This window comes from Chaetura pelagica, unplaced genomic scaffold (assembly GCF_000747805.2).
Source record: "Chaetura pelagica isolate M959 unplaced genomic scaffold, ChaPel_1.0 scaffold234, whole genome shotgun sequence".
Taxonomy (NCBI): Eukaryota; Metazoa; Chordata; class Aves; order Apodiformes; family Apodidae; genus Chaetura; species Chaetura pelagica.
The window spans coordinates 1,093,968-1,117,454 of NW_009952967.1; the positions used below are offsets into that span (position 1 = coordinate 1,093,968).

Consider the following 23,487-nt stretch of genomic DNA (forward strand, 5'->3'; position numbering starts at 1 on the left):
ATTTTTGGCAGAACTCAGCTAGGTACTTTAGCCACAGGTAAGGTGTCTGAAGGACTGAAGCATGTGTGGTGAAACCACATTACACAAGAATTGTGTCTAGTGACCAAACTTTTCACCATCCTCATCCCTCTCAATAAAACAAAAAAATAAAATAAAATTTAAGGATTTCACATGAAATCTGGGCCATTTGGGCAGCCCACAATCCACAGGTGTTGGTAGCAAGGTGCTCTCCATGGAATGACACAGGTCTGAAACCACCCCAGGGGTTATTTGAAGCATTAAACATCATTATTTCCTCCAAAGATGGAGCCAGCCAGACCTATGAGCACCACCTTTGCTTCACTGTTGGGAGTGCCTCAAATGAGGAGGGAATTGGGATTTCTGGAAGCATCAGACACCCACTTCTGAAACACAACTTGTTGCTTCTTCAAAAGAGAAGCTCTGAAAGGCTCCCGCAAATGCGGAAGAGTCTTAAGACACTGAATTACACACAAAAAACAGACAAAAAGGAATAATCAAGTGTTTCTTCACTGCTCTGCCAAAGACTTGGGTTCAAGTCTTCAGTCTTCCCCTCTCCAGAAATAAGCTGGCAAGGGACTGAATTAAGAATTTGGCAGGTAGTGTTTCTAGCTCAGCTCTAAAACCAGAGTTAACACCAGGATATTGTGTTGCTTTGATTGACAATTTCTCTATTAAAACTCAAAACTGACAGAAGTGAAATTCTGCTAAAAGCTTAAAAAAAAAAAAAAAAAAAAAGAACCAAGTGACTTAACACTGAAGGCAAAGCTTTTGAAAACCTGCGTGTTTCCAAGCCCTGGACCCGTGCAAAAGAGTTTAAAAAACCCAGAAGTCCTGAAGCAACACGTGGAAAACCCTCCTGAGGGGATGACACCACCGCGGAAGCACAGATCATTTTGCGGTGAGAAATCGTGCTTTAAAATGCTCAGCTCTAAAATGAAACACTCTTAAAGGTGAAAACACAGACCTCCCAGTACTGCAATTCCCTTCCTGGCACACTCCAACACAAACATTCTTTCTCCTTTTTCCAGAGCCAAAGGAAACATGAGGAAATTGCTGCCTGAAGGAGAGGGCAGCGCTGTGGCAAGAGCACCCGCTGAACACGGGGCCTTTCCCTCAGCCAGCCTTGGACCCAAGACCCAACCTGTATTTTTGCTGGCAGGAATGGTTAGGCAAAAAAATTGAACACAATAAAACCTCCTATTAGCAGCTTCAGATCTATATTCAGGCACAAATCTGATCTATTAGTTTGTTTTATCAATTTAATTCCAATTTATACTGGTGTAGGAAATATATTCCAACCACTCTGGGGTAGATTTTTAACTACTGTGCTGCAATTCCCCCCTGGAATTTAGGAGAGCAAACAGAGGTCCTCAACCCTCTCCAGCAGAATTCCTCACCATCAGGGAGAAGAAAAAAATACCCCGCAGTAATTCTGCAGTTGCAGAAAAGCTGTTAATGTGTTCTGCTTTCCCTCTGGCTCCAAGCAATCGATGGGTGCTCCACCTTGAGGGTTTAGAATCCCATCAGGGCAGAGGATACTTTACCAGAGAATCATTGCATTTAACAGAATTCTGTTTGCACTTTAAAAATCTCTCATAAAAATAGAATATCTACCATGTGGGTTTTTTTTATAAATAATTACACATTTAGTTTAGATGAGTCTCATTAAATTTCCCCTCCCCCAACACATTTATTTTTTTAAATAATTTTCTTTTTTCCTCATGTGAACTAATATGATAATTACTAAGTCTCTGAAAAAACCAAATGTTTGTATCACATTATTCTTTGGGCATTTTTGAACATGCATTCACAAAAGCAACTGCCATTTGTTTACTGAAAACATGTTGTGTTTGTTTGTTGTTTGTTTTTTTACAAACCCATTTTAGGAATTTGATCTATTATTACACAGCAAACAAGCAAAAAGAAATTTGCTTCCTTGAAATCCCCTTTAAAAAAATGAGAAACAACGAGGAGAATTTTCTGATTGTAGGTCTAAAAAAGTGTCAATATGACACCACGTTAAGAATAGAAAACAAAAACAAAGTATTTACAGCTTTACAAAGGAAAAAGAAAGAGGTCATCAAAATAATTTCCAGCATTTTCATCATGTGTTTTTTTTTCTGGTAAGCTTTTGATCTGGTTTCTCCAGAGTGGTTCAATGCAACAGGACAGGACCACTGTCAGCTACATCAGCAGCATGGCCTGGAACTAAACCAAAGACCTGCCAGGACCACCAAGACCCAGAAACCACCAAGGACCAACCCTGGTATCTCCCAAGAGGTCAATCCACCGAGTCCTATACAGCCTTAAATGAAAATAAACCCCAATCCCAAGTATGAAAACACCTCTTCTTCTTTACAAATGGATTATATATGGATATAAGAAATAGCCACCAACAACCGTGGTCATTTACTGGCATACACATCACCACCATACACATTATTTCTCTACCCTCTACTATAGACCCACATCCCTTACACTTCACCACCAAATGCAACCCTGGTACCGATGCTCCTCAGAGCTCTGGCTAGGAGATAAACTGTGGGTTACAGCTTGTTCTGACAGATTAATTGCTGCTTCCTCACTTGGCTCTGTTAAACCTGAGGATACTCTTTCCTACCCTCAACATACCAGCTTCAACAACACCCAGCCTCTTTCCTACTAGGACACTGAGTTTTCCAGAAAAAGAACCCAGCAGCTGAGCCGGACAGACATTAAAATGGCTCCTTTTCTCCAGTACCAAAGAGCATTTCAGAACTGAGGAGAGCTGATCCACTGTGTGCAAGAAGATTGCTTCACAGTTCCTGCTCCAAAGTCACTAAAGCATACAGATATTCAGCTTTGGCAGATTGTTTCTCAGCCTCCTGAGAAACTATGTATTAATTAGCAGCTGAAATTCATCCAGGCTTGAAAACCTTAAGACTATTTATTGAAAACATGCAGTCCCAGCCCCCTCATAAAAAATATATCTCTTGCCCCGCACCCCAACTTGCAGCCCTAGTGAACATGACATTTACCACTTTGGCCACCTAAGGAATAATAGGAATGAACACTTTGCAATAAGGTTTCTTTTCCAGATAAAAGTTATTTAGCTTTGACTAAGCCCGTGCCTCACACCACAGGAACCAAGTAGTTGCTAGCTACTCTATGAATAACTGCACTATTTACATCAGGAAGGAAACCACAAGGATCTGTTTTCTTGGATGGAGAGGAAACCATCAGTTGTGGATTGCCTTCCAGACTGTGGATCCAATGGATCATCCCAGTATTCCCCCCCTCTTTGAAGAACACAGGGAGCCCATTTGATTCACATGGCCAAAAAGCACCATTGTGTCCAAGCAGGAGATGGATCTGAACAGCAATGCAACTCCAGGAGACTCACATTGAGAAGACATTACTGCACCCACAGTGTGAGCAGAAGTCCACTGAGATCCTCTTTTTGGAAGAAAACAAGACTGATCTATCCTGGCTATCTGCTTACACTGCAACCCTGCTGCTTCAGATCAATACAGAAGAAAGGCTTGGAAACAATACTCAGGAAGCTAAAAAAATTGGCCAGCTTACCTTCACATAACACTGAGAGGGTGCTTAAATCTGGTATTTCCCTGTCCAGTCCTAGCACTGCTCCTGCACAGCAGTTTCTAAGCTTCCTGGCAGGAAAACAAATACATTTGGTATTTACTCCAAGTCTTGCAACTACTGCTTAACTACACAGTTACCTTTAGGCAGTGTAAGCTACACTTTCAATCTTAGTCTAAAAAACAAACAAGAAATTATTGGCTGAGGTTTATACCCTGTTTCTACCTGGCTGAGGTGCTACAATTCCCATTAATAACCACAAACAGCTTGATGATGTCAGAGTTTCCTCAAATACCACCAAGGGATCTGACTGTTGGTGCTGCCTTCTCCTGTGTAAAAATACAGAAAGATTGACAAAGCCCAGGTCTTCTCACCTTCTCACAGAGAAAGTAGGTGGCTGTTCCTCCCTAATTCTATGGCAGCAGTAGTTTGAGGTTAATTTTACTACACCCTAATTACAGTATTTTTTGGGTGTTCAGCTTTACTGAAGAACAGTGGTCTTGGAACTCTCCCAGTGTCATGTCTCAAGCCTTACATCTATGTCAGTTTATCCTGATGCTTCATCTATCCCACTCTAAACATCACAAAAGCAGCATAAAATTGAGTTCTCTCCCTGGCAGCAAAGTAAAAATCTGCAAACACTATGGTTTAAAAAAAAAAAATATTAAAATAATCCTGATAAAAGAGAACACAAAACAACACAGGAACTGAAGGGCTGATTCCCCTCTCAATCCAACCCCTGAAAACAAAGGCCTTTTAACAGCACATTCCTCCCCAAAAGAAGCTCTACAGAAAACTAACATGTGCAAATGTGGGTTTAGCTTTCCTTTCCCCAAGGGGTAACTGTAGCCCAGCAGGGACCAAACATTCCATATAAATAAGGCCAGCTTTTTTTTTTGTTTTTGCATAGTAGTTTGTCAGTGATAGTCCCACCCCATGAGCCCTCCCTTGCCCACCTGCTTTGCCACCCAGCTGAGACCAGCTGCTTCTGGAGTCCAGCAGCAAGCCTGAACAGATCTCAAAGGCTCCTTCACCCAGAACGATGGAATGAAGAGATTCCTTTGAATATTGTCTGCTTCATCCTAAAAGCTGCCTCTAAACCCACTCTTATTTTTAAATGCTTACAGTTCGATTTGGAGGCATTCTTTTTTGTGTAATTGCACCATAATTGTCTTGAGTTTTCTTCTCATTTTGCCAGTGTTCCTTTTGCCAATCAGTTCAAGAAAACCATGAGCTCACTGGAACACCCAGAGCCTTTGCAGCACCATTCTCTGCTGCTACCAGATTATTATTTTTTTTAATATTATTTTTTATAAAAACACCTGCTATTAATATTCCACTGGAGCTCAAAGTGGCTCAGCTTGGGGCAAAGGCACAATTAAAACCCCGTGTTTTCTTACAGGACTCTGCGTTTCTGATTTGTATAACAATAGAAATTTACAGCACCAATCCTTGGGTGGGGATGCGTGTAGGAATGAATCCTCAGAAACCCTATGCAAGGGCTTACAAGTCTTCTTTCTTTTTTTTTTGTCTTCCCCTCATCAGTCTGTTGGTTTTTAATCTTTTCTTCTATCTTCCCTTTTTACTGGAATGCTCCAAATTTGTATCAGCTGACCATGGGCTCCACATCCGTCTCTCTGTCCAACTCATCCTGAATTTCATCTGTGTTTCCTGAGTCACTGCTGGCTACAGAGCTGGGAGATGGAGAATTTCTGTAGAAAAATGCAGAGAGAGGTTGAGAAAAAACCCCACCAATGACAGAATGAGAAAAATAAAATTAAAGAGGAATCTTTAAAGAAAATGGTCACTTTCACTTGCCACAACAATTTAAAATATCCTTTATTAAGATTAAACTTTGGGTTTACTGTAAATATCTGCAGTGCACTTCAGCATCCTGTGCCACCCCACCCCTGGCATCTCCTGCCCCAAATGCCCTGGGGGTGTATGGATGGGGAAATGGAAATTAAGCCAAATTAACATCCTACAGAGACACCATCCATAATATGGACAGTCTTGAAGACTCAAAAAATAGTTTGTCTTTTGTTCTTTTAAGAGACGATGTGCATGGTGGGTGAGCAAGAGTCAAGAAACACCACCCCACAGTAAAATCATGGAATGCTTTGGGTTGGAAGGGACCTTCAAGATCATCCAGTTCCAACCCCCCTGCATGGGCAGGGACACCTCCCACCAGCCCAGGCTGCTCCAAGCCCCATCCAACCTGCCCTTCAACACTGCCAGGGATGGGGCAGCCACAGCTTCCCTGGGCAACCTGGGCCAGGCTCTCACCACCCTCACAGCAAAGAATTTCCTCCTCATGTCCAACCTCAATCTCCCTCTCCCAGTTGTAATCCATTCCCCCTCATCCCATCCCTCCCTGCCCTTGTCCCAAGTCCCTCCCCAGCTTTCCTGGAGCCCCTTCAGGCACTGGAAGGTGCTCTAAGGTCTCCCTGGAGCCTTCAGACTTCAGCTTATCTCTAAGTTTTATTACTGTTTGTACCAATTTATGTAGCCTTTTAAGAGTCTATTATCTGAGTTTCAAAGGCTCAAATAGATGAACAGGATCAATATAAATGGGTTATTAAAGCATGAGTAGATTAAAACTCAAGTTCTTCATTTAAGTCAAGATTTAACTGTGGGATTTGTTTAGGAGTTCCGTAGTACCTCTCCAAGTTACAAGAGAGGTTTGGTTCATTCATATTACAACTTTTGTTTTTACCAACAAGCGTTGAATCCTTCCAAGTGTTACTTTGTAGAAATTACACCCTGTTAACAGTGTTCCTTTTAAGACTGATCCCTGACCCTGAACAAAATGAGATGATGGAAAGGACAAAGCTCCAGGACAAAATACTATTGCCTTTAAAACAACTTGGCAGGAAAAATTAATTCTTGAGGCACACAGGTTGAGTGGGTAAGACTTTACTACCTGTCAGCAGAGCCTTTGATGAGCCTACGACAGGTTTCCATCTGGACATCCAGGCCCCTTTTCATGCTACACATTTCCATGTATTCATGAAGGTGACGATTCATGTCACTCTTGGCCGTGGCCAATTCCAGCTGGAAGAAAGAAGGAAAAATAATCAGCCTAAGGAGAGTTGCTAGCAGGGCCTCCCAGCTTCACTCCACTTTACATACAGCTGGGGATGCTAAAGTGCTGCCCAGAGCCAGACCAAAACACCTGCACAATACATGCTTGACCTCAGTGTTGTGCATTGCCAAAGGTTTATCAGGTTAGGAAGTGTATTTTAGTCAAAGCTCAACACGGGTTTTAAACAGGACTGAAGTGTTTTTTCTGCTGCTTGGCACCTTGTTTGTCGACATGCAGTAATGAGTGAAGGGATATTCTAGGCAGGGCAAAGACTTTGAGACACTACAGCTGTTGTGTCTGGCAACCTCCGAGGCCACCTTTTGTCAAAGTATTTCCCAGTGTGATGGTGGAAACACAGGACAAATAGGGGAAAAAATAATGGTGCATTTTTTCCCCCTTTCGTTCTGTAGTTTCTCTCTCGACCAGCTACAGATCTATGCTTACTTAACAACAGGGCTGACAGCAAATGGTATTTAGAAAAAAAAAACAAAGGAAAACACCTTTGATTTCTTAGATATAGAGACATTCCACCTTTTATCTGTGGGTGGACTGGACCAGAACACCACAAGTGTTTTAGCCACTAGAAACAATTCATATTGTCATGACCAACTTCCTTACCTCTATCTGCCCTATTGTTTCTTGATATTCCTTGTCTCTTGTTTTAAAGAAAGACTCTGTTTCATGGATCAAGTTTCCCAGGTTTTCTTCCTGCAAGGGAAAGGACACAAAGAATTAGCAAGAAACTAACAAGGAATTCAGAAGCAGGCTGAAGTTTTTCTTATTTAGCCCATCTCAGAAATGCAGGTTGTTATGCTCTTTCATTCAAAGGTGTTTTTTAAAAAACATTTTAACACAGACAAGTAATATTCTGCTTCTTAAAACTTTTATACCAGGAAACATGTTTCTGTACTAGGACCATGGTTTTGTGCACACAAAATCTCTGATCAGGGAACCTACAGACCAGGGCTCCAGCAATTAAACACAAATATTCCTTGCACTTACCACACCACTACTTAAGCTTTGCACTGGAATTCTTATTTTCCCATGACATATTAAGTCTCCAGCCTTTCCAGCCTTTAGCACCTCACACACATGCTCTGCACACAGTGTTTCTTATTTAAATTCTTTCCCTAACTGCTAGATAGAGCAAGCTCACTCCAGCACACTCCTGATAAAAATATCACACCTAACAACCTGTCTCATCATTGCTTTGGATTGACAGCACAGTCTGGGCTACAAAAGACACAGCACTAATTTCACGCTGTCCCAAAGAGACTAAAACAATGTCATTGTTCTCTCTGTCATGTTATTACCTACCTCCCTTTTCCTGAAGAAGAATTATCATCAATTTAATGCAACTGCAATGATGAGCATTAATTATGCTGCAATCCTTTGGGTACATCTGTGGCAGCTTTATCAGAATCATACCTGGTATGGGCTAACCAGGCTACAGTTACAAGAATCATTTCACTTATCCTTTTATATGCAGAAGAGCTTTAAGGAGGAAGGTCATAAAAGAAGGTGGCTAGGGCAGTGCCTAAGAACTTGAAAGGAATAAAGCCTGTGGAAGGAAGATTCAGGCACGTAAAGCACTATGTTAAAGACCAGGCACAGACTGAGCAGTCTTTCTTCTGAATCTCCATCTACAAGACAAATCTACCCTCTCCTTGTATAATTTTCATTTAGAAGGATTTAAGCTTCTTAAAACCTTCTGAGTTTTCGCAGGGTAGGTCTGAGTTGGGCTCTGTTCCTGTGCTTAGACATGCACACAGGGGTGTATGCAAATCAACCTGTCACTAATTCCAGCACACAACCACAGCACATTATCACTCTGCCACTCTCCCTGCTCCACTGCAGACATGTAGCTCAGTCTGCTGCTTTCTGCAGCCCTAGCACTTCTGAGTAATCTCTGCAGTTCCAGCATATGCCAGATGATACACAAATGGGAAGATGGAAATGAACACACCCCTGCCAGTCAACACAAGACCATGCTCAGGAGACTGCTGCCTCAGCATCTTTTCACTACAGCAGTGATGGAAGGAGGCAGGGTGATCTCTTACCTACTGCTGAGCTCCTCAGTAATGAAATAACAGTGTCACGTTTCAGATTGCCCACAAAGGCAGCCCTTGCCAGTTCAGCCTCCCTTTAGGCATGTTTAAAAAGGCTCGGGGGTCACTGGATGAGGCAGCATGCAGCCACTAGCTTACTTGGCCTGGGATCTTAAGGATTGAAATAATAGAATCATGGAATGGGCTGGGTCAGAGGGACCTTAAAGTTGATCCAGTTCAAACCTCCTGCATGAGGCAGGGACACCTCCCACCAGCCCAGGCTGCTCCAAGCCCCATCCAATCTGCCCTTCAACACTGCCAGGGATGGGGCAGCCACAGCTTCCCTGGGCAACCTGGGCCAGGCTCTCACCACCCTCACAGCAAACAATTCCCTCCTCATGTCCAACCTAAATCTCCTCCTCCAATTTTAATCCATTCCCCCTTGTCCTCTCGCTACAAGCCCTTGTTAAAAGTCCTTTCCCCATCAGCTCTCAAGCTTGCCATGAATCCAGCTCTGTACTTAAACATCTTCTACAGACCATACTAAGTACATTTTTTCTCTCTACTAGGAGAATTGTGCAATATGAGGTACTATTTTGACAAAGTGTGAATGATAATCTAGAGAGAAAGTGAGAGGCTGTGTGGAAGATCCAGGGCTTTAGATAAACGACTGCTTAGGGTGACAGATTGTGTGATGGTCCTCTAACAGTTACATGCCTTGAATCTTTTGACACTCACTCGGTTCTTTTAAGTACTCCACTTGAAGGAATAGAAGAAATGAAGTTTGGCAAATAAACTGATTGTACAGACCGAAAAGCAACCAGAGAGAGAATGTCCTAAAAGTATTTTAAAATCAAAGCAAGTTTGCATGGCGAACTAGATCACCAGTCAAATATCCAAAGGCTCAAGTGGCTAAAAGAGCAGTTGGGGGATACAGTTTCTGCAGAGAGTAGTTTGAAAAAACAACTGAAATAAACTCACCTCTCCTTGGAGGTCAATGGAAGGATTGCAGTTCGTGAAGTCTTCCCAAAGAAGCAACGTTTCCTCATTCTCCTCCCATGTTAAACTATCACAGTCATCATCAAAATCAAACGTCTCACGACTGTGAAGATAACAGAATAAGCATTAGGGAGAACCACTCCAGCTCCACTCCCTCACTTCTCCAATTAATCTTCTAGGAAAAAAAATAAAAAGGGGGCTGTTAGAGCTGAATGCAGCAGCTGAAAGTCCTCACAGCTTTTACAAACAGCCTTTCCCCCTGTCCAAGTCCTTCGCTGCTGGGCTCTTTGCCACCCCAAAGCAGAATAAAAAGATCCTTGTTAGAATTCCCAGGCACAGGACACAGTCCTAGCTCTGTCCTCCAGATGGTGCTGCACATTAGTTTCCCCTGTTTGCAAAACCACAAAAATGTTTTAAACAGTTCTTTTTATTCGTGGGAAAAGGAATCCAAACACTGTTTGAGGAATTTTACAAGAAACAGCCCTGTTGATTTGCATGTTGAAGCTCAGCCAACCTTTTCCCTGCAGCACTTAAACCCACGATTTTCAAAAACTCTGAAAAAACTGAGCTCCAGAATGATGTGCAGGTGAGCAGAAATACTTATTGTTGCCTCAAAACAAAGATACTACTACAGCCACTTCAGACTGAGAACAAACAGTGGCAAAGAGTGGACTTTAACACCGTTGTTTGGTCAGTTGTGCAATAAAGGAAAGTTTCAAAAGGCACTTGAGTCCCTTGGGATTTGAACAGCAGCAGAGTGAAACACAAGTAGCTGTTTCTTGTCCTGCTTCAGGAGGCCTGACAAAAAGCTGAAACTGCTCCCACCAGCAGCCTGATGCATTTTTGTTACTTTAGTTCACTTCCTTTTAAGCAGATAACATCTCTGGAAGCTGAGTCCCAGTGTCTTCAGGAGGCTGGAGAGCTTGGCAAAAGAGACAGGCTATTTGTCTGTGCTGAGCACAACTTTAAAAAATAATTTAAAAACCCCCAACAAATCCAACAATAAACTTGGAGATACATGATTGTGCCTCTTGCAATTCAGTTTCTTCAAATCAGTTTATTTTTCTAAAAGCTGCCCTTGTCAGGGAGTAGAAAGGCTCCCAAGGCCTGACTGCTGCTTTCTTCAGACATACACCCTGTTCAAAGCCAACTGCATTTTGAATTTGTATTACCAGACACTTAAAGATGAAGTTTATTACAGAGAAAATGGAAATTGCTTTCACTTGCTGTTAATGAAGCAAACTATTTGTAAGTTTTGATTTTCTACTTCACAAAGCCCCCAAACTCAGACATCCTTAGAAATGCACATCTCCAATAGCCACAAACATTGCTCTAGATGAACCCAATTTGAACATATTTGAACAACATTCCTACAGCACTTTGTGCCAGATGTAATAGGACCAGGAGGTAAGAATTTCAGCAGCAGCACCAATAAAAACTGGGTATCACACAACAGGTTTAAGAACAAAAAGAAAATCTAAATGCATTCCCAACCTAACAGCTAAATTTTAACCTCTTGCTTTTCCAAAGTTTCCACACACCATCTGCTGTCACATGGAATTCTAGCAGTGGAGAAATAAAAAAAAACAAAACACACCTTGTATTTATTACACTGAATATTAATCAAGGCCTAAAGAAATCTAAACCAAGAGTCCCAAGAGAAGAAACCTCTAACTTCTGCAGAAAACATATAAAATTGAGGAGGAAAGCAAGCAATACACCCTGAAAACAGAACTTTTGGCAGCAGCTGAGCACAGAAGAGGAGCCAGTGCTCCTTGGGGAATTTCTTGTGTACTCATGTGTATTACATACTGTCCTACATTGGGTGGGAAAGTACTGGGGACTTTTTCCCTCTGCACTCTCTGCAGAAGTTGGCAGAATACACCCATATTCAAACAGCAGGAAAGTCAGAGCTAGGGTGGCTGCTGGAGCTTTTCTCTGGTGAGAGAAAACAGAAGTGTCACCAGGCTGTGGCCATCCCCATCACTTCCAGAACAGGAGGGAAAGGAGAGACGTGGCCAATGGGCTTCCTGAACTGTTTTGCGTAGCACCAAAGTGCAGAGTCTCCTCTCAGCCTCCACAGCTTCCTAACACTGCAATCTGGGGTAGAGCTTTAGGGAAAAATAAATTCCAGTTCTTCCAGTCTGGGAGATGAGAACTTGCAGCAAGGCTCCTGAACTGAACACCAACACTCCTGAAATCTATAAACTGTTGTCCACTGCTACATCTGAGCTTCCAGACACATCCACCACTACCATTTGCCTACAGCTCAACTGAAAAATCATGCTAAACACTCTAAAAGTGTCCAGGCTTAGGCTGGGCTACAGTTCATTTTTCTTCTTAGTAGGTAAAATAGACTGTATCCACTTTGACCTGAGCTTTCAGTGATGTTGCCAAAGTCTACCCAGCCCAAGCAGCAGCAAGGTTCTTTCCAAATCTCTACAAATCAAAATTCAACAAAACATACAGAACAGTAGAGTTTTATACTCTGTAACATGCTTTACTTTTGCTACTGTTACAACAGCATAAAAACATCTAGTTTCACTATGTTTATACTCTCTATAGTTTCCCTTACTTACGGGAGGAACAAAAATCATTTTAATTTTATTTGAACTTCCAGAAAACCTTCAAGTATGCACCAACCTGGCAGCTCAGGTTCAACTCTTGGTGAGCACCAAGTGGGAAAAATAATCACAGAATCATGGAATGTTTTGCGTGGGAAGGCACCTTAAAGACCATCTAGATCCAACCCCCTGCATGGGCAGGGACACCTCCCACCAGCCCAGGCTGCTCCAAGCCCCATCCAACCTGCCCTTCAACACTGCCAGGGATGGGGCAGCCACAGCTTCCCTGGGCAACCCGGGCCAGGCTCTCACCACCCTCTCTGAAAGGATAGAGAAATAACTCAAGTATTAAGTTCTGGGACTAAGGCTGCATTTTGGAGTAAGATTTCCCCAGTCTGTCCAGGATACTCACAGCTGATTAAACATTCGCTTCATTTCATCTGTGATGTTCAAAGAGCAGCTGACCTCATCATCAGAAAACCTGCCATTGTCTCCATCCTGCTCAGAGAGGTCATCATCAGAGGTGAGCTTGCGGTCCTTCTTCTTGGAAGTCACCTTAATTGGAGAGAAGAGCAGTAACTAGAAGGTTCAACTGAGGTGCTGTGGCACAAGGGGCAGAAATAAAGGAGAGCCATTAGGTTGGAGTGATTAGAAGTATTCAGCAGTCCTCAAGCAATCCAGGGATTGCTGGTATTGAAGACAGAAATTGGATCTGTTAATGAGTGGTGAACACAGAGCAGAAGGAAGCTGTTCAGAACGGCAAAGAGCAAAGCAAGCTGCAGGCTGCCAGCCCTACAGAACTTCATCTGCTCACTGACACCAGCCCACCATCTACCAGAGAACATGCAGAGGTTAGAATGATACAGGGTAGAAGCATAAGCTGGCAGGAGGGCCCAGGCAGCAGGCTTGAGGACAATGACAGAACTCTCCCTCTCCTGCCACCACCACAGGCAATTGCTCCCAGTGTTGAACAACCAGAGAAGAGTAGACAGGAAACCTTTCTAGACAGCCCTCACTCTGGGGGCATTCCCACCCCACCAGCAGGGCAGACTGCCAGCCTTCAGGCTGACAGAAGAAGGGTCAACTGAACCATAAGAATGCCTGGCCAGCCTCCAAGAAATCAAGTTTATAGATGTGCAGAGAACTCAAGGGAGACCCTTCTCATCTCACTTCTTCATCTGAGGACTGTGAATATAAAAGATATTCACAGATGGTGCCAACAGAGTCACAAACACACAGTCCACTCCCAGCCTACTGTCATTTTCCTCTACTTGGCATATAAGCCATCCCTTTTTAGCATTGTTCTCCATGCTGATCATTTTAACCACTGCATGCTGGACCCAAAGTGCACTTGGCAGTTACCTTTGAGCAGAAAGACACAGCAATTCTACTCAAACACAAGAAGGAACCACTAGCACAATGCACTGGCTCAATGTGCTAGAAAAATAATTGTCTCCAGTAAGGAGATTCGAACCTTTCAGGATACTTAAGGAAAAAAAAACCCATCAAACATTTAAGTAACTCCACTAGAGCCATAGAGCACAGAATCACAGAATATTAGGGATTGAAAGGGACTTCTGAAGATCATCAAATCCAACCCACTCAACCAGCACAACCAGTAGAGACCACAAGGATCTTTTATGGTGTTTTTGTACAGCATTTAGCATGTGATAGAGCATCACTATACAGAGAAAAGCATGACTTATTGAAAGACTGAACAAGACATATTTAGATCCAAGTAGAAGAAAGCTGGGTTAATCACAATTGAAATTGCAATTATCACAGAAGGCCAACTGCATTGGGACTTACTGGTTTACTCCATGCAGAATGGTAACTGCTTCCTTTTGGAGCAAATTAAATGTCTTTCCTGCTAGGACCAAGGAGCCACAATAGGCAACTGGAGCTTCTAGTCTCACAAAGCAGTCATAGCTCACACCACAGAAGTGTTATTTCTGGCCACAGAGCTTGACCCAGAAAAAAGAACATTCAGACCACAGTTCTACAAGCTTAAAACCTCTCTCTTGTGAAGGGAACGCATAAGGAAACCATTTATACAAACCTAGACCCTGTTGTGCTTTTTTTCTCCCCTGCAGTCACTGTAGACTAGCATCAGACTAACAGCAGGTCTTAAAGGTCACCCTGAGCCTTCTTTTTTTGAGCTCTGAATTTTGTGCTCTTAGCGCTAAAGCAGCTCTGGAAGGAGAGAGCTACACTTCAAGAGTGAGAAAAAGTCATGTCTACGCAGAGAAAATTCTAAGAAAAGGCAAACAAGCTGGACCACACTCCTCAACACTGCTCCCTCTTGTCCTACCCTCTGGAAAATGGATGGCCTAATCACCTGGAATATCTTGGAAACGTCTTCCGAGTTGCGCTGCTGCGCGACATCGCACAGCTTGGCTGTGATATCGATGCGCCGACAGATGTCCATGTCCACCTTCATGGCCTTTTCTTGAATCTTTGTGTCCAGGTCTGTCATGGGCTGCAGGAAGGACAGTAGTGATTATCTTCTATTATTATACAGTTCAGGAAAGAAGAGATACCCCACAGTATCTCTCTAACCCCAGAGCACACCATTCTTAAACAATACGACTTGTTCTCTGGGAAGGCAGTGCACACACGATCTAAACAGACTAGACAGCTAACAATTAACATTCCTGTCTGATTCTGTTAAAATCTCAGCTCTCAGGTTTGCCACCAAAAAAAAACTATACCCACCCCAAAACCACTGCTAGATGTGGCAACCTTAAGCTTTTATGGGTCAATAAAGCTTTAAAAATGGAGAAAACCCCCATCGAGCACGTGCTGAAGAGAATGAAATCTAAAACCTGGAGAGTATTCAACAATTCCCCTGTTTCAGACAGAAAACCTGTGTCTGCAAGGAGACGTTGCTCTTAGAACAGAATCCAGGCTAGTCAGCAACTTTATCCATACCATGAACATGAAGACTGGATCTACAGAGATCCATGGAAACTGTGGAGACAGCAAATACTCCTCATTAGCATTAACCTGGCTTACAGCCAAGCCAAAATTCTACAGGAAAAATATTGGGCCTTCCTTCACTCTGGGTAGTAATTATAAACATAATTTATAAGAGATGCTCCTACAGGACAGCTGGCTCCTTAGGAATAAATATTGTTCCACAAAAAGCATATTTTCCAGCCTAGATGAGACTTACTCTGTTGGAAAGTACCACTTCAATGGCTAGGCAATGCTTCCACTTTGACCAGAAAAGCAAAAAAAAAAACTTGGCAGAGCTCTCTCAAATACCAAACCCCCTTTCCAAGATGAAAACCTTGGATTTGGGTGTTGGTTTTCCTAGTTTGTTGGTTTTTTTTTTAATTTAAAGTATAAGACAGAGTTCTTTTCCAGCCCCTGTCAACCGTCTTTGAACAAGTTAAGAGGTTTTTGTTTTCCAAACACACTGAGAAAAAGAAATCCTTAAACACTGATACATTCAAAACACAGTTATGCCACCTGAAAAGGTACCAGGGTTCCTTGTCTGCAGGAAGGCAAGAATCATGTGCCAATATTTTGCATTTTCTGCTCTAAATATTTACAGTGGGATTCCAAACAAGCCTTCTCACTTTTTTCCTTAGGATCAGTTCTCTCTTCCCCAGCTTGCTAAGCCCAAAACACACCTTTCTCTCCAGCTGAGGAGGATGTTTGCACTCCCTGCCACCCTTTTTGTACACTCTGAGGATCATTTCCTCCTCAGTGAAAAAGCCCTCCCACTGATGGAGCCCTGACAAGCTTCTCCCTTTCACACTGCCTCTAACCAAGCATGCCTGTTCTCAATTAAACACCAAAAGAAGACACAGCTAATTGCCAAATTTCACGTGGACAGATCCAGTGGCCCTGAGAGAATGTCTTTGACATCAGGGAGCAGGTTCTGCAAGCTTATGTGAAGACAGAAGGAAGCAGTTCTACACAAAATTACAGAATAAATAAGCATAATAGGACATATTCATTAGACAACTGGCACCAGCTACTTCAGTCTTCCAGAGGAAGGCACTTTATGTTCACCTGGCTTATTCTTCTAGATACCTGCATGAGTACATGCTCTCAGCAGGTCTAAATGTAGGAAAATTTTCCAGTCATAGTCTAAAAGATCCCCCACCTTGGAAGGAAAGTCAATATCTAACAAGACATTAGAAAATAACTACTTTTAATTTATTTTAATTAGGTTGAAACTGCACTGGAAACAATGCCAGGCCCCTGAACCAGTGATATTGGGTTAATCTCTTCAGAGTTTTACCAAGGGAGGTGGGAAACACATTTATGAATGTTATTTTCTGGGATGATTCACGGCAAAATGCCCCGTGTCAGCAGTACGTGGTGCTGCCCAGTGATGAACCCTTCACCCTGACCTGTGAGTTCTCCAGTGTTTCCTTCCATGGCTGCAGAGAGCTGTGGAGAACAGGGAAGGGAGGGAAGAGTCTGGGTTATGGGCTAAGCAGCAAGTTAATGCATCTCTACACAGACCAGACAGGAAGCAGGGGGAGGGTGATCTGTCTGATGCATTAGATCATAAAGGCAGCCATAACTAACTACAAAGCAGCACTCACTAAGACCAGGACCTCTCTATGAATGAAGCCATTTGCACGACACACACATTTCACAAAGGCAGTGGGAGTTGGCCACTCAGCTCTCCAGTGTACTTACATCACTCATCAGACCCTTAAAGACCACAAGTTCTGCTTTCAGTCTCTCAATTTTTTCATTTAGCTCCTCCTGGAGAGCTTCTGCTTCCTGTGCCTCCTGCAAGAGAGAGCACAAAGACCTAAGAGGCAGCAGAGCAACATCTGCTTCCTCACTCAACCCCAAGGCACCACCCCACATTTCACTTGGTCACAAACTTCAACACTTTCCTGCTTCAGCTTCCAAGCATTAACACTGCTCATTAACATACAGCAACACAGTCGGCCGCTCAAGCTAGAAGAGTTTTTTAATTAAAAGATACATTTAAATGATGACTAATATAACAAAAGGTGCAGAGGAAATCTGTACCTTTCAATACGTACTATTTAAACGTACCTCTCGCAAGGTTTCTACCATAGATTCCAGGCTCATTCTTCTTGTCAGCTCCTCTTCCCATCTGAAAGGCAACATTTGCAGGCAAAATGTTAACTAGGGAAAAAAGTGTGTTTTTTTTCTTTTTCCCCAAAAATCACAAGTCTTCTGATAGCTGTAGGATGATGACAGTTGAAATGCAAAGCAGATGGTCCTCCTCACTTGCACACCCTCAAACCAGTAACACCAAGCCTGTAAGAGAATAAAAGCTAAATCATAGACTCATAGACTGGTTTGGGTTGGAAGGGACCTTAAAGATCATCCAGTTCCAACCCCCCTGCATGGGCAGGGACACCTCCCACCAGACCAGGCTGCTCCAAGCTCCATCCAGCCTGCCCTTCAACACTGCCAGGGATGGGACAACCTGGGACAGGGTCTCACCATCCTCACAGCAAAGAATTTCCCCCTAATGTCTAACCTAATCTCCCCTCCCCTCTAAAGCCACTTTCACTGGAATCAGTGCTCTTCCTGCTCTCCTATGTAACACTTGGTTGCAAATAAGGTGGAAATGGAAATTAGTAGTCAAAAAAACAAATATAATATGGAAATATGAGCTAAAACATTTGACAACAAATGCATTTTTCAGCCTAAATATTTTCCTCTGCTTGGCAGGAAATCATTGCTAGTAAAGATACACAAGTCTTCCTGCATGAATCAAACTCCCAGCTGTAGAATGGAGAATTGACAGCCTGTTGTGTCAGATATTCCTGCACCACAATAGCAGGAAAGAGCAGATGCAGCCAACATGTCATCTTGGCACTGGGCTCCTCGAGGCTGCTGCATTGAGCTGTCACTCCTTCAGGTACCTCTGGTGGAGCCTGAGGACAGGGACCAGACATGGCACTCTGCTGCCTGTGTCCCTTCCTGCTGGAATGGGCCACCCTGGCTTCCCTTCCAGGTGGGACTCAGCCTGCACTTTGGATGCAGGGAGGTGTGATCAGGTGCAGGCTGAACATCAGCTGCCTCGGTGGGAATATCCCCTCATCTAGCCAACACCAGGTTTCTTTGCGGCTTTCAAATCAGGATCATTTGAAAATTGGCAGATTTTAACCTTGCATTTTCAACAAGGCTCTGATTTCATAGATTTCTGAGGCCATGGTGTGCCATTTTCAGTTAGACTATAAAAAGGTGTTGAAGTGGTAACAGAAATTATTGTGATGGTGCTTGGAGAGAATGTTCACAGGGTTGGTTTTAATCCTGTGGCATCCAGTTTCTTTTCCAGGGGTGTAATTCCTGCTACTAACATGGACTGAGCAACTCCAGTGTGGCACTACTGCCCAACCCAAGAGTGGCATTCATTTTACTTTCTCCCTCTCCCCAAACTCAAACCACATCCATGCAAATTAATGTTTATTGGTGGTGTTTTCAGGAATCCTAGCTTTTGAGTTAATGTTATCAAATACTAGTTATTTTGCTCTTTAAAAGGTTTTGGTGCTTAACAAGAAGTACTGCCAGATATTGTTACACTTGATCCAATGATGAATTCAAACATAATGATGCTTGTGCTCATAGGTTTAATTACAGTTTGTGATTCCCTTTCTCCCACCCATTCAGTCTGTGGGTGTAGCCTGTGTTCAAGGGTGCTTCTCTGAGCACTTTCCTTGCAAATGTAGTGCTGGGAAATGAGGATTTTATTATAGAAAGCACATCAACATATTAATTGACTGGACTGAACAGATAAGTACTAAGACTGCTCATTTGGATGACTGACCTTCAACTCATTCTATTTACACCTGAAAATTTCCATTAAAATATTAACTTGGCTTTTCAGATTTTTAAAATTAAAGTTGAGAAGGTGAAATTAATTTAAGCAGTCAATTATAGAGGCAATCTGTAAGACTGTCTCCTTCTGTTACAGATGGAGTGTTGCAAGGCTTCTTAATCATTCCTTCTGGTCTTTCTGCCACCAGGCTGTCAGTTATGGGTGGAAGTGAAGAAGAGCAAAGAAGAGCAGAAACTGGTATGTTGCTCCTAAGGTTCTAACTGTTGGAACAAGGAACACTGGTTCCATTCAGGTTGTCCTCCTGTATTTTTTGCATCCCCACCATGCACTGTGCTCTCTGCAAAAAGGGGTGTATTTTTTGGAAAACCTTATCTGCCTATTTTTCCTGCCTGTGCCAAAAGCTGGCAGCAGGGGTTAGCATTCCTCCCCAGCAGTGCAGCCAGAATTATGCATCTCCAAGTCTGCTCAGCCTGGCCGGCCTCATCCTGCAGAAATTCCAGTAGTTCCATTTCTTCCCTTTGTGCCAGTTCAAGTGCATTTTGCAGAACAGTGATTTACAGCCCTAATTCCCTTCTGTCAAACTCAAGACAGTGTCTTCAAGATAAGAGGAAAAGGATGCTTTCTTTTACAGATACCCCACCATTTCTGTTTTTCTCTTAATTATAGGAACAATAAAACAATCAACTAATTTTTAACCAAAAAGTGCATGCGTGACAGAAAGAAATTCACACTGGGCTGATAAAAAGCATCCTCCTAACCATTAATATCATATTCTTAACCTTAGAGCACACTTCTCCCACCCACTACCAAGCTGATTAACCTCATTTAACAGCTAAAAATGCCAATCTTACTTTCTCCTCACATTTAAACCTCAGGAGACTATTTGTAGCAAAGAGAGGAAGGAGACACACAGGAAGGTAGAGGATGACAATGGAGAAGAGGATTAAATCTCCATTTAAACTTCCAAGGGAGTGAGGTAATAGAAAGCTTGTTCATTCATGTGACCATCCAGCATTTGCTGTAACACACAGCCTTTAAAAGGGACCTTGGCAGCTGTGCTACCACACAAGGTAGCTCCAACCTCCAAAGGCAGTGGTCAGGACTCAGCATGCCATGGAGAGGATGCTAACCATGGCTCTGACCTCTTTAATATTCACCACAACTCATTATTCTCCTTGTAATTTATACTAATCAATACCTTTCTCTTCAGTTACCACCTGAAAGCAGACGACTTTGTCCTCCACAAGCCTCAGCCCCAGCAGGCTCCTCTGCTCCTCAACAAACAGAACCAGTGATGCCACTTGCACATGCAGCCTAAAAATGTGGCTTAAAGGGCCCAAAGGCTAGTGCTCCCTTCAGCTCAAGGAAGAGGGAAACCCCACTGGATTCATCACCTCTGCAGCAGACATGGGGCAGACAGGTAACTCCTTTGCTGGACAACCACAGAAGCAGGGGCAGGAATGACAGGGACTATAATACTCAAAATCCAGCATCTTCACATTTTTGCTGCAGGATATTCACTAGCCAGCTGCTCCTCTGCTCTCAAATATTTTTATTTCTTGGCTCAGGTGCATCAACTGCTCTGATTTCCAGCTGTATCCCAAAATCTTTTCTCTGACCCAGAAAGGCAAGCGTTGCCATTTAGACCTGGCAGACTTCAGGATTTCTTATTATGTTTTCAGTTATTTCCTAGAAAATAAATCAGCAACATGAATTTCAAATCTAACCAAGCTTTTTCCTTCCTCCTCTCCCTCCCTTCCCAGGATGTTTTAGTTCCAACCACCACCGACCCACCCCCAAATTCAGGCTGGCCTGAATTGTAGAAGCTATGGATCTCTTCCCCTTTTACCAGAGGTGACACATCACATTCCAGCAGCATTCAGTCACTGCAGCTTCAGGCCCGAAACTACTTCTGCAGTCAAGTCTTACATAGCTTAGAGGAGAACAAAGGATGCTGACTTTCTTTAACGGGAATAGCCACATTACAAGGATATTAGACAAACAAAACACATGAATAGTCAGCTAGGATTAACATTGCTTAAAGCAGTGGTTTTGTAAAGCTGAGTCACACCACAAACTTGTGCCTTTCCTTTGAAATTGGAAGAGTAGCTACCAGGTTCACCACACCAACATCTCCTATGCCTGAGTAAGCTGGTGTAGACACTCAAGAACTGGATAATGCCCCTTAAAAGCTTCCTTGTTTTCAAGGCTTACTCTTAACTAAATTAAACTGAGGAGTCTGTGCTGACATAACTTCAATCCACTTTCCACTCCCTGAATACCCAAAATGAACATGGATATCTGCCTTTCTTATTCCCAGTTTCATCACGTTTAGGAATAGTGACCAGGGCAGAGAATCTCACATTGGAGCAGATGCACAAAGCCTTGTCAGAACAGCGAGTAAGAGAAGTTTGCCTTTCCAAAAATTGTTCTGTAATTTTCTTTTAAAAACCCAGGATTTTTAGCTGCAAGTATTGTATTATTTAGAAAACAAGGTGTTTGCAAAATATGCCAGATATAAACATACTGTTTTAAATATGGTTTTGCTCAAGGCAGAAGAGCACTAGTAGACCAGCTGATAGTTAATGATGCCTGATGGTATCAGCTGCCCTATTTCTTTCATGAAAAATACCCTCCCCCTCAAGGAAGCAAATATTCCTCAAACTACAAAATATTTTTTCTATGAAAAAAAGTCTTTAGGGAGACAAAACTCTCCTTCATGGTTGTTTTATTATCTAGCCCTGCAGAGAAGAAAATCACCAAAGAGAAAGAAAAAAAAGCAGAAAACATTTACAGTGGTCTAAGTTCTTCCCCTGCCATTCTCTCAGGTGCAGACTCTGAAGCTTTTCACTCTGTTTCATTATTGTTGAAGTAACTTCCCATCAGTTTACAGGAAGAAAGGAAGTAAAAGAAAGGAAAACATAATAGTTTAAGTCCACAACAGGAAATGGAAGTACTAGTTTGAACAATGACTATAAAATGCTCACAAAAATATGAGCTAACAACTCCAGCAAACAACCACTCTGAATGGATGAACTGCCAGTGCTACCCCAGGGAACAGCCTCCTTGTTTTTCCCTGCACGCCAAGACACCACTCTTCCATTTTTGGCATGAGATACTGTCAGCTTTGCTCATCTGTTGGATACAAAGCACCTAAGATGCATTCTCTGATGTACCACACCTGCAAGATGGAAGAAAACACCCATGCTCCAACAGGAGCAGGTAATTACACCTTGGGCACTGCCCTGAGGGTTTGTGCTTTGCCATCACAGGTTCAGAAACACATCTTGGTACTCCCTTTCTTTTGCCTGTTGGGATGTTTTGGAGGCCCAGACATTGTTTACAGAACTCCAAAGGGCAAGGCACCCTGCACTACTCCTTGGCATGAGATGTGACACTAAACATGCACCAGCCTAAGTGATGTAATCACTACTCATGGTCCTTACATGCCACCTCTCACCGTGGGGCTGTACTGACATGCCCACTAATCCCTCTCCCAGCACCTAGATAAAACTCTCAACATTACAGTTTATAACTCTGGGTATTACCTGCTAGCTTGATTCACATGGACTTAAGGGCCCATCAGATGTACAAACTTCTACTCCTACAGCAAAGGATCCATAGCCTAATCCTGTCATTGGCTGGGACAGAAACCTCGGCAGTACATGCTGCCTGGGAGAAACATCCTGGGGTTGTTTGGGACAGAAAAGCATCCTGTTCAAGGCTCTTTGGACAGATGTAGAGAAACCTTCATGACACTAACATTCTGATGCAGAGCCAGTGTCTATTTAACCATTTTACAGTGGTGTTTCTTAACTGAGAAAACCACCTTTCATCTGCAACTTCACCGAACTGTTCCTGATCCAAGGCAGCAGCTTGGGATTGTAAATACTGCCTGTGTCTTTTTAGTATCACAACAGAACTGGGCCAGGGAAGATGGATTTTATAAAAACACCTCTATAAAGCCTTCTTTATTTTGTTAAGAAAAAAAAAAAATCAGCAGTGCACCATTGTCTGTGCCCTTGGAATCCTCATTCAAGAGAACATTTTCCCACCCAGTCCTAGTTTTGCACTAAATTAGATAGAAAGCTGCATTAAGCAGTTAGTTTATTCACAAAGGCTACCTTTTGTTTCAGTGAGCATTTTTAAGCTCCTGCAATGGAGGGATTCTTCCAGGTTACCCCAAGCACAGGCCACTACAATCCCACATGCCTTGACTTCTTATTGAAGCAAATTAAATGTTAGTCGATGGGCTCCATATAAAACGTATTAATTTAATGTGAACATCTGATTCTATTAAAGCCTGGCTGCAACACAACAGCAGCAGCACTCTTGAATGAACTCATCTGTTGCTTACAACAGGCAAGAAACATTCCCTCTATGGAGTCACTGAATCTT

At 42.8% G+C, this 23,487-nt stretch overlaps 2 protein-coding genes across 2 annotated transcripts in view; both read right to left on the reverse strand.

The window, feature by feature from the left end:
- ALDH4A1 (aldehyde dehydrogenase 4 family, member A1) overlaps positions 1-2,650 on the reverse strand; it is an 18,286-nt gene extending 15,636 nt beyond the window's left edge. Inside the window, exon 1 of the mRNA XM_009995793.1 lies at positions 2,642-2,650. Coding sequence (XP_009994095.1) covers positions 2,642-2,650 — 9 coding nt within the window. The remainder of the gene's footprint in view (positions 1-2,641) is intronic.
- Positions 2,651-5,094: 2,444 nt separating this feature from the next.
- IFFO2 (intermediate filament family orphan 2) lies at positions 5,095-17,385 on the reverse strand. The gene is made up of 8 exons (XM_009995753.1): positions 17,331-17,385; positions 16,959-17,054; positions 14,635-14,775; positions 12,709-12,851; positions 9,715-9,835; positions 7,304-7,393; positions 6,524-6,654; positions 5,095-5,312 (listed from the first exon to the last, which is right to left on the reverse strand). The coding sequence occupies exons 1-8, from the start codon at positions 17,364-17,366 to the stop codon at positions 5,207-5,209; spliced, it is 864 nt and encodes a 287-aa protein (XP_009994055.1). The 5' UTR covers positions 17,367-17,385; the 3' UTR covers positions 5,095-5,206.
- Between the last annotated feature and the right edge of the window lie 6,102 nt (positions 17,386-23,487).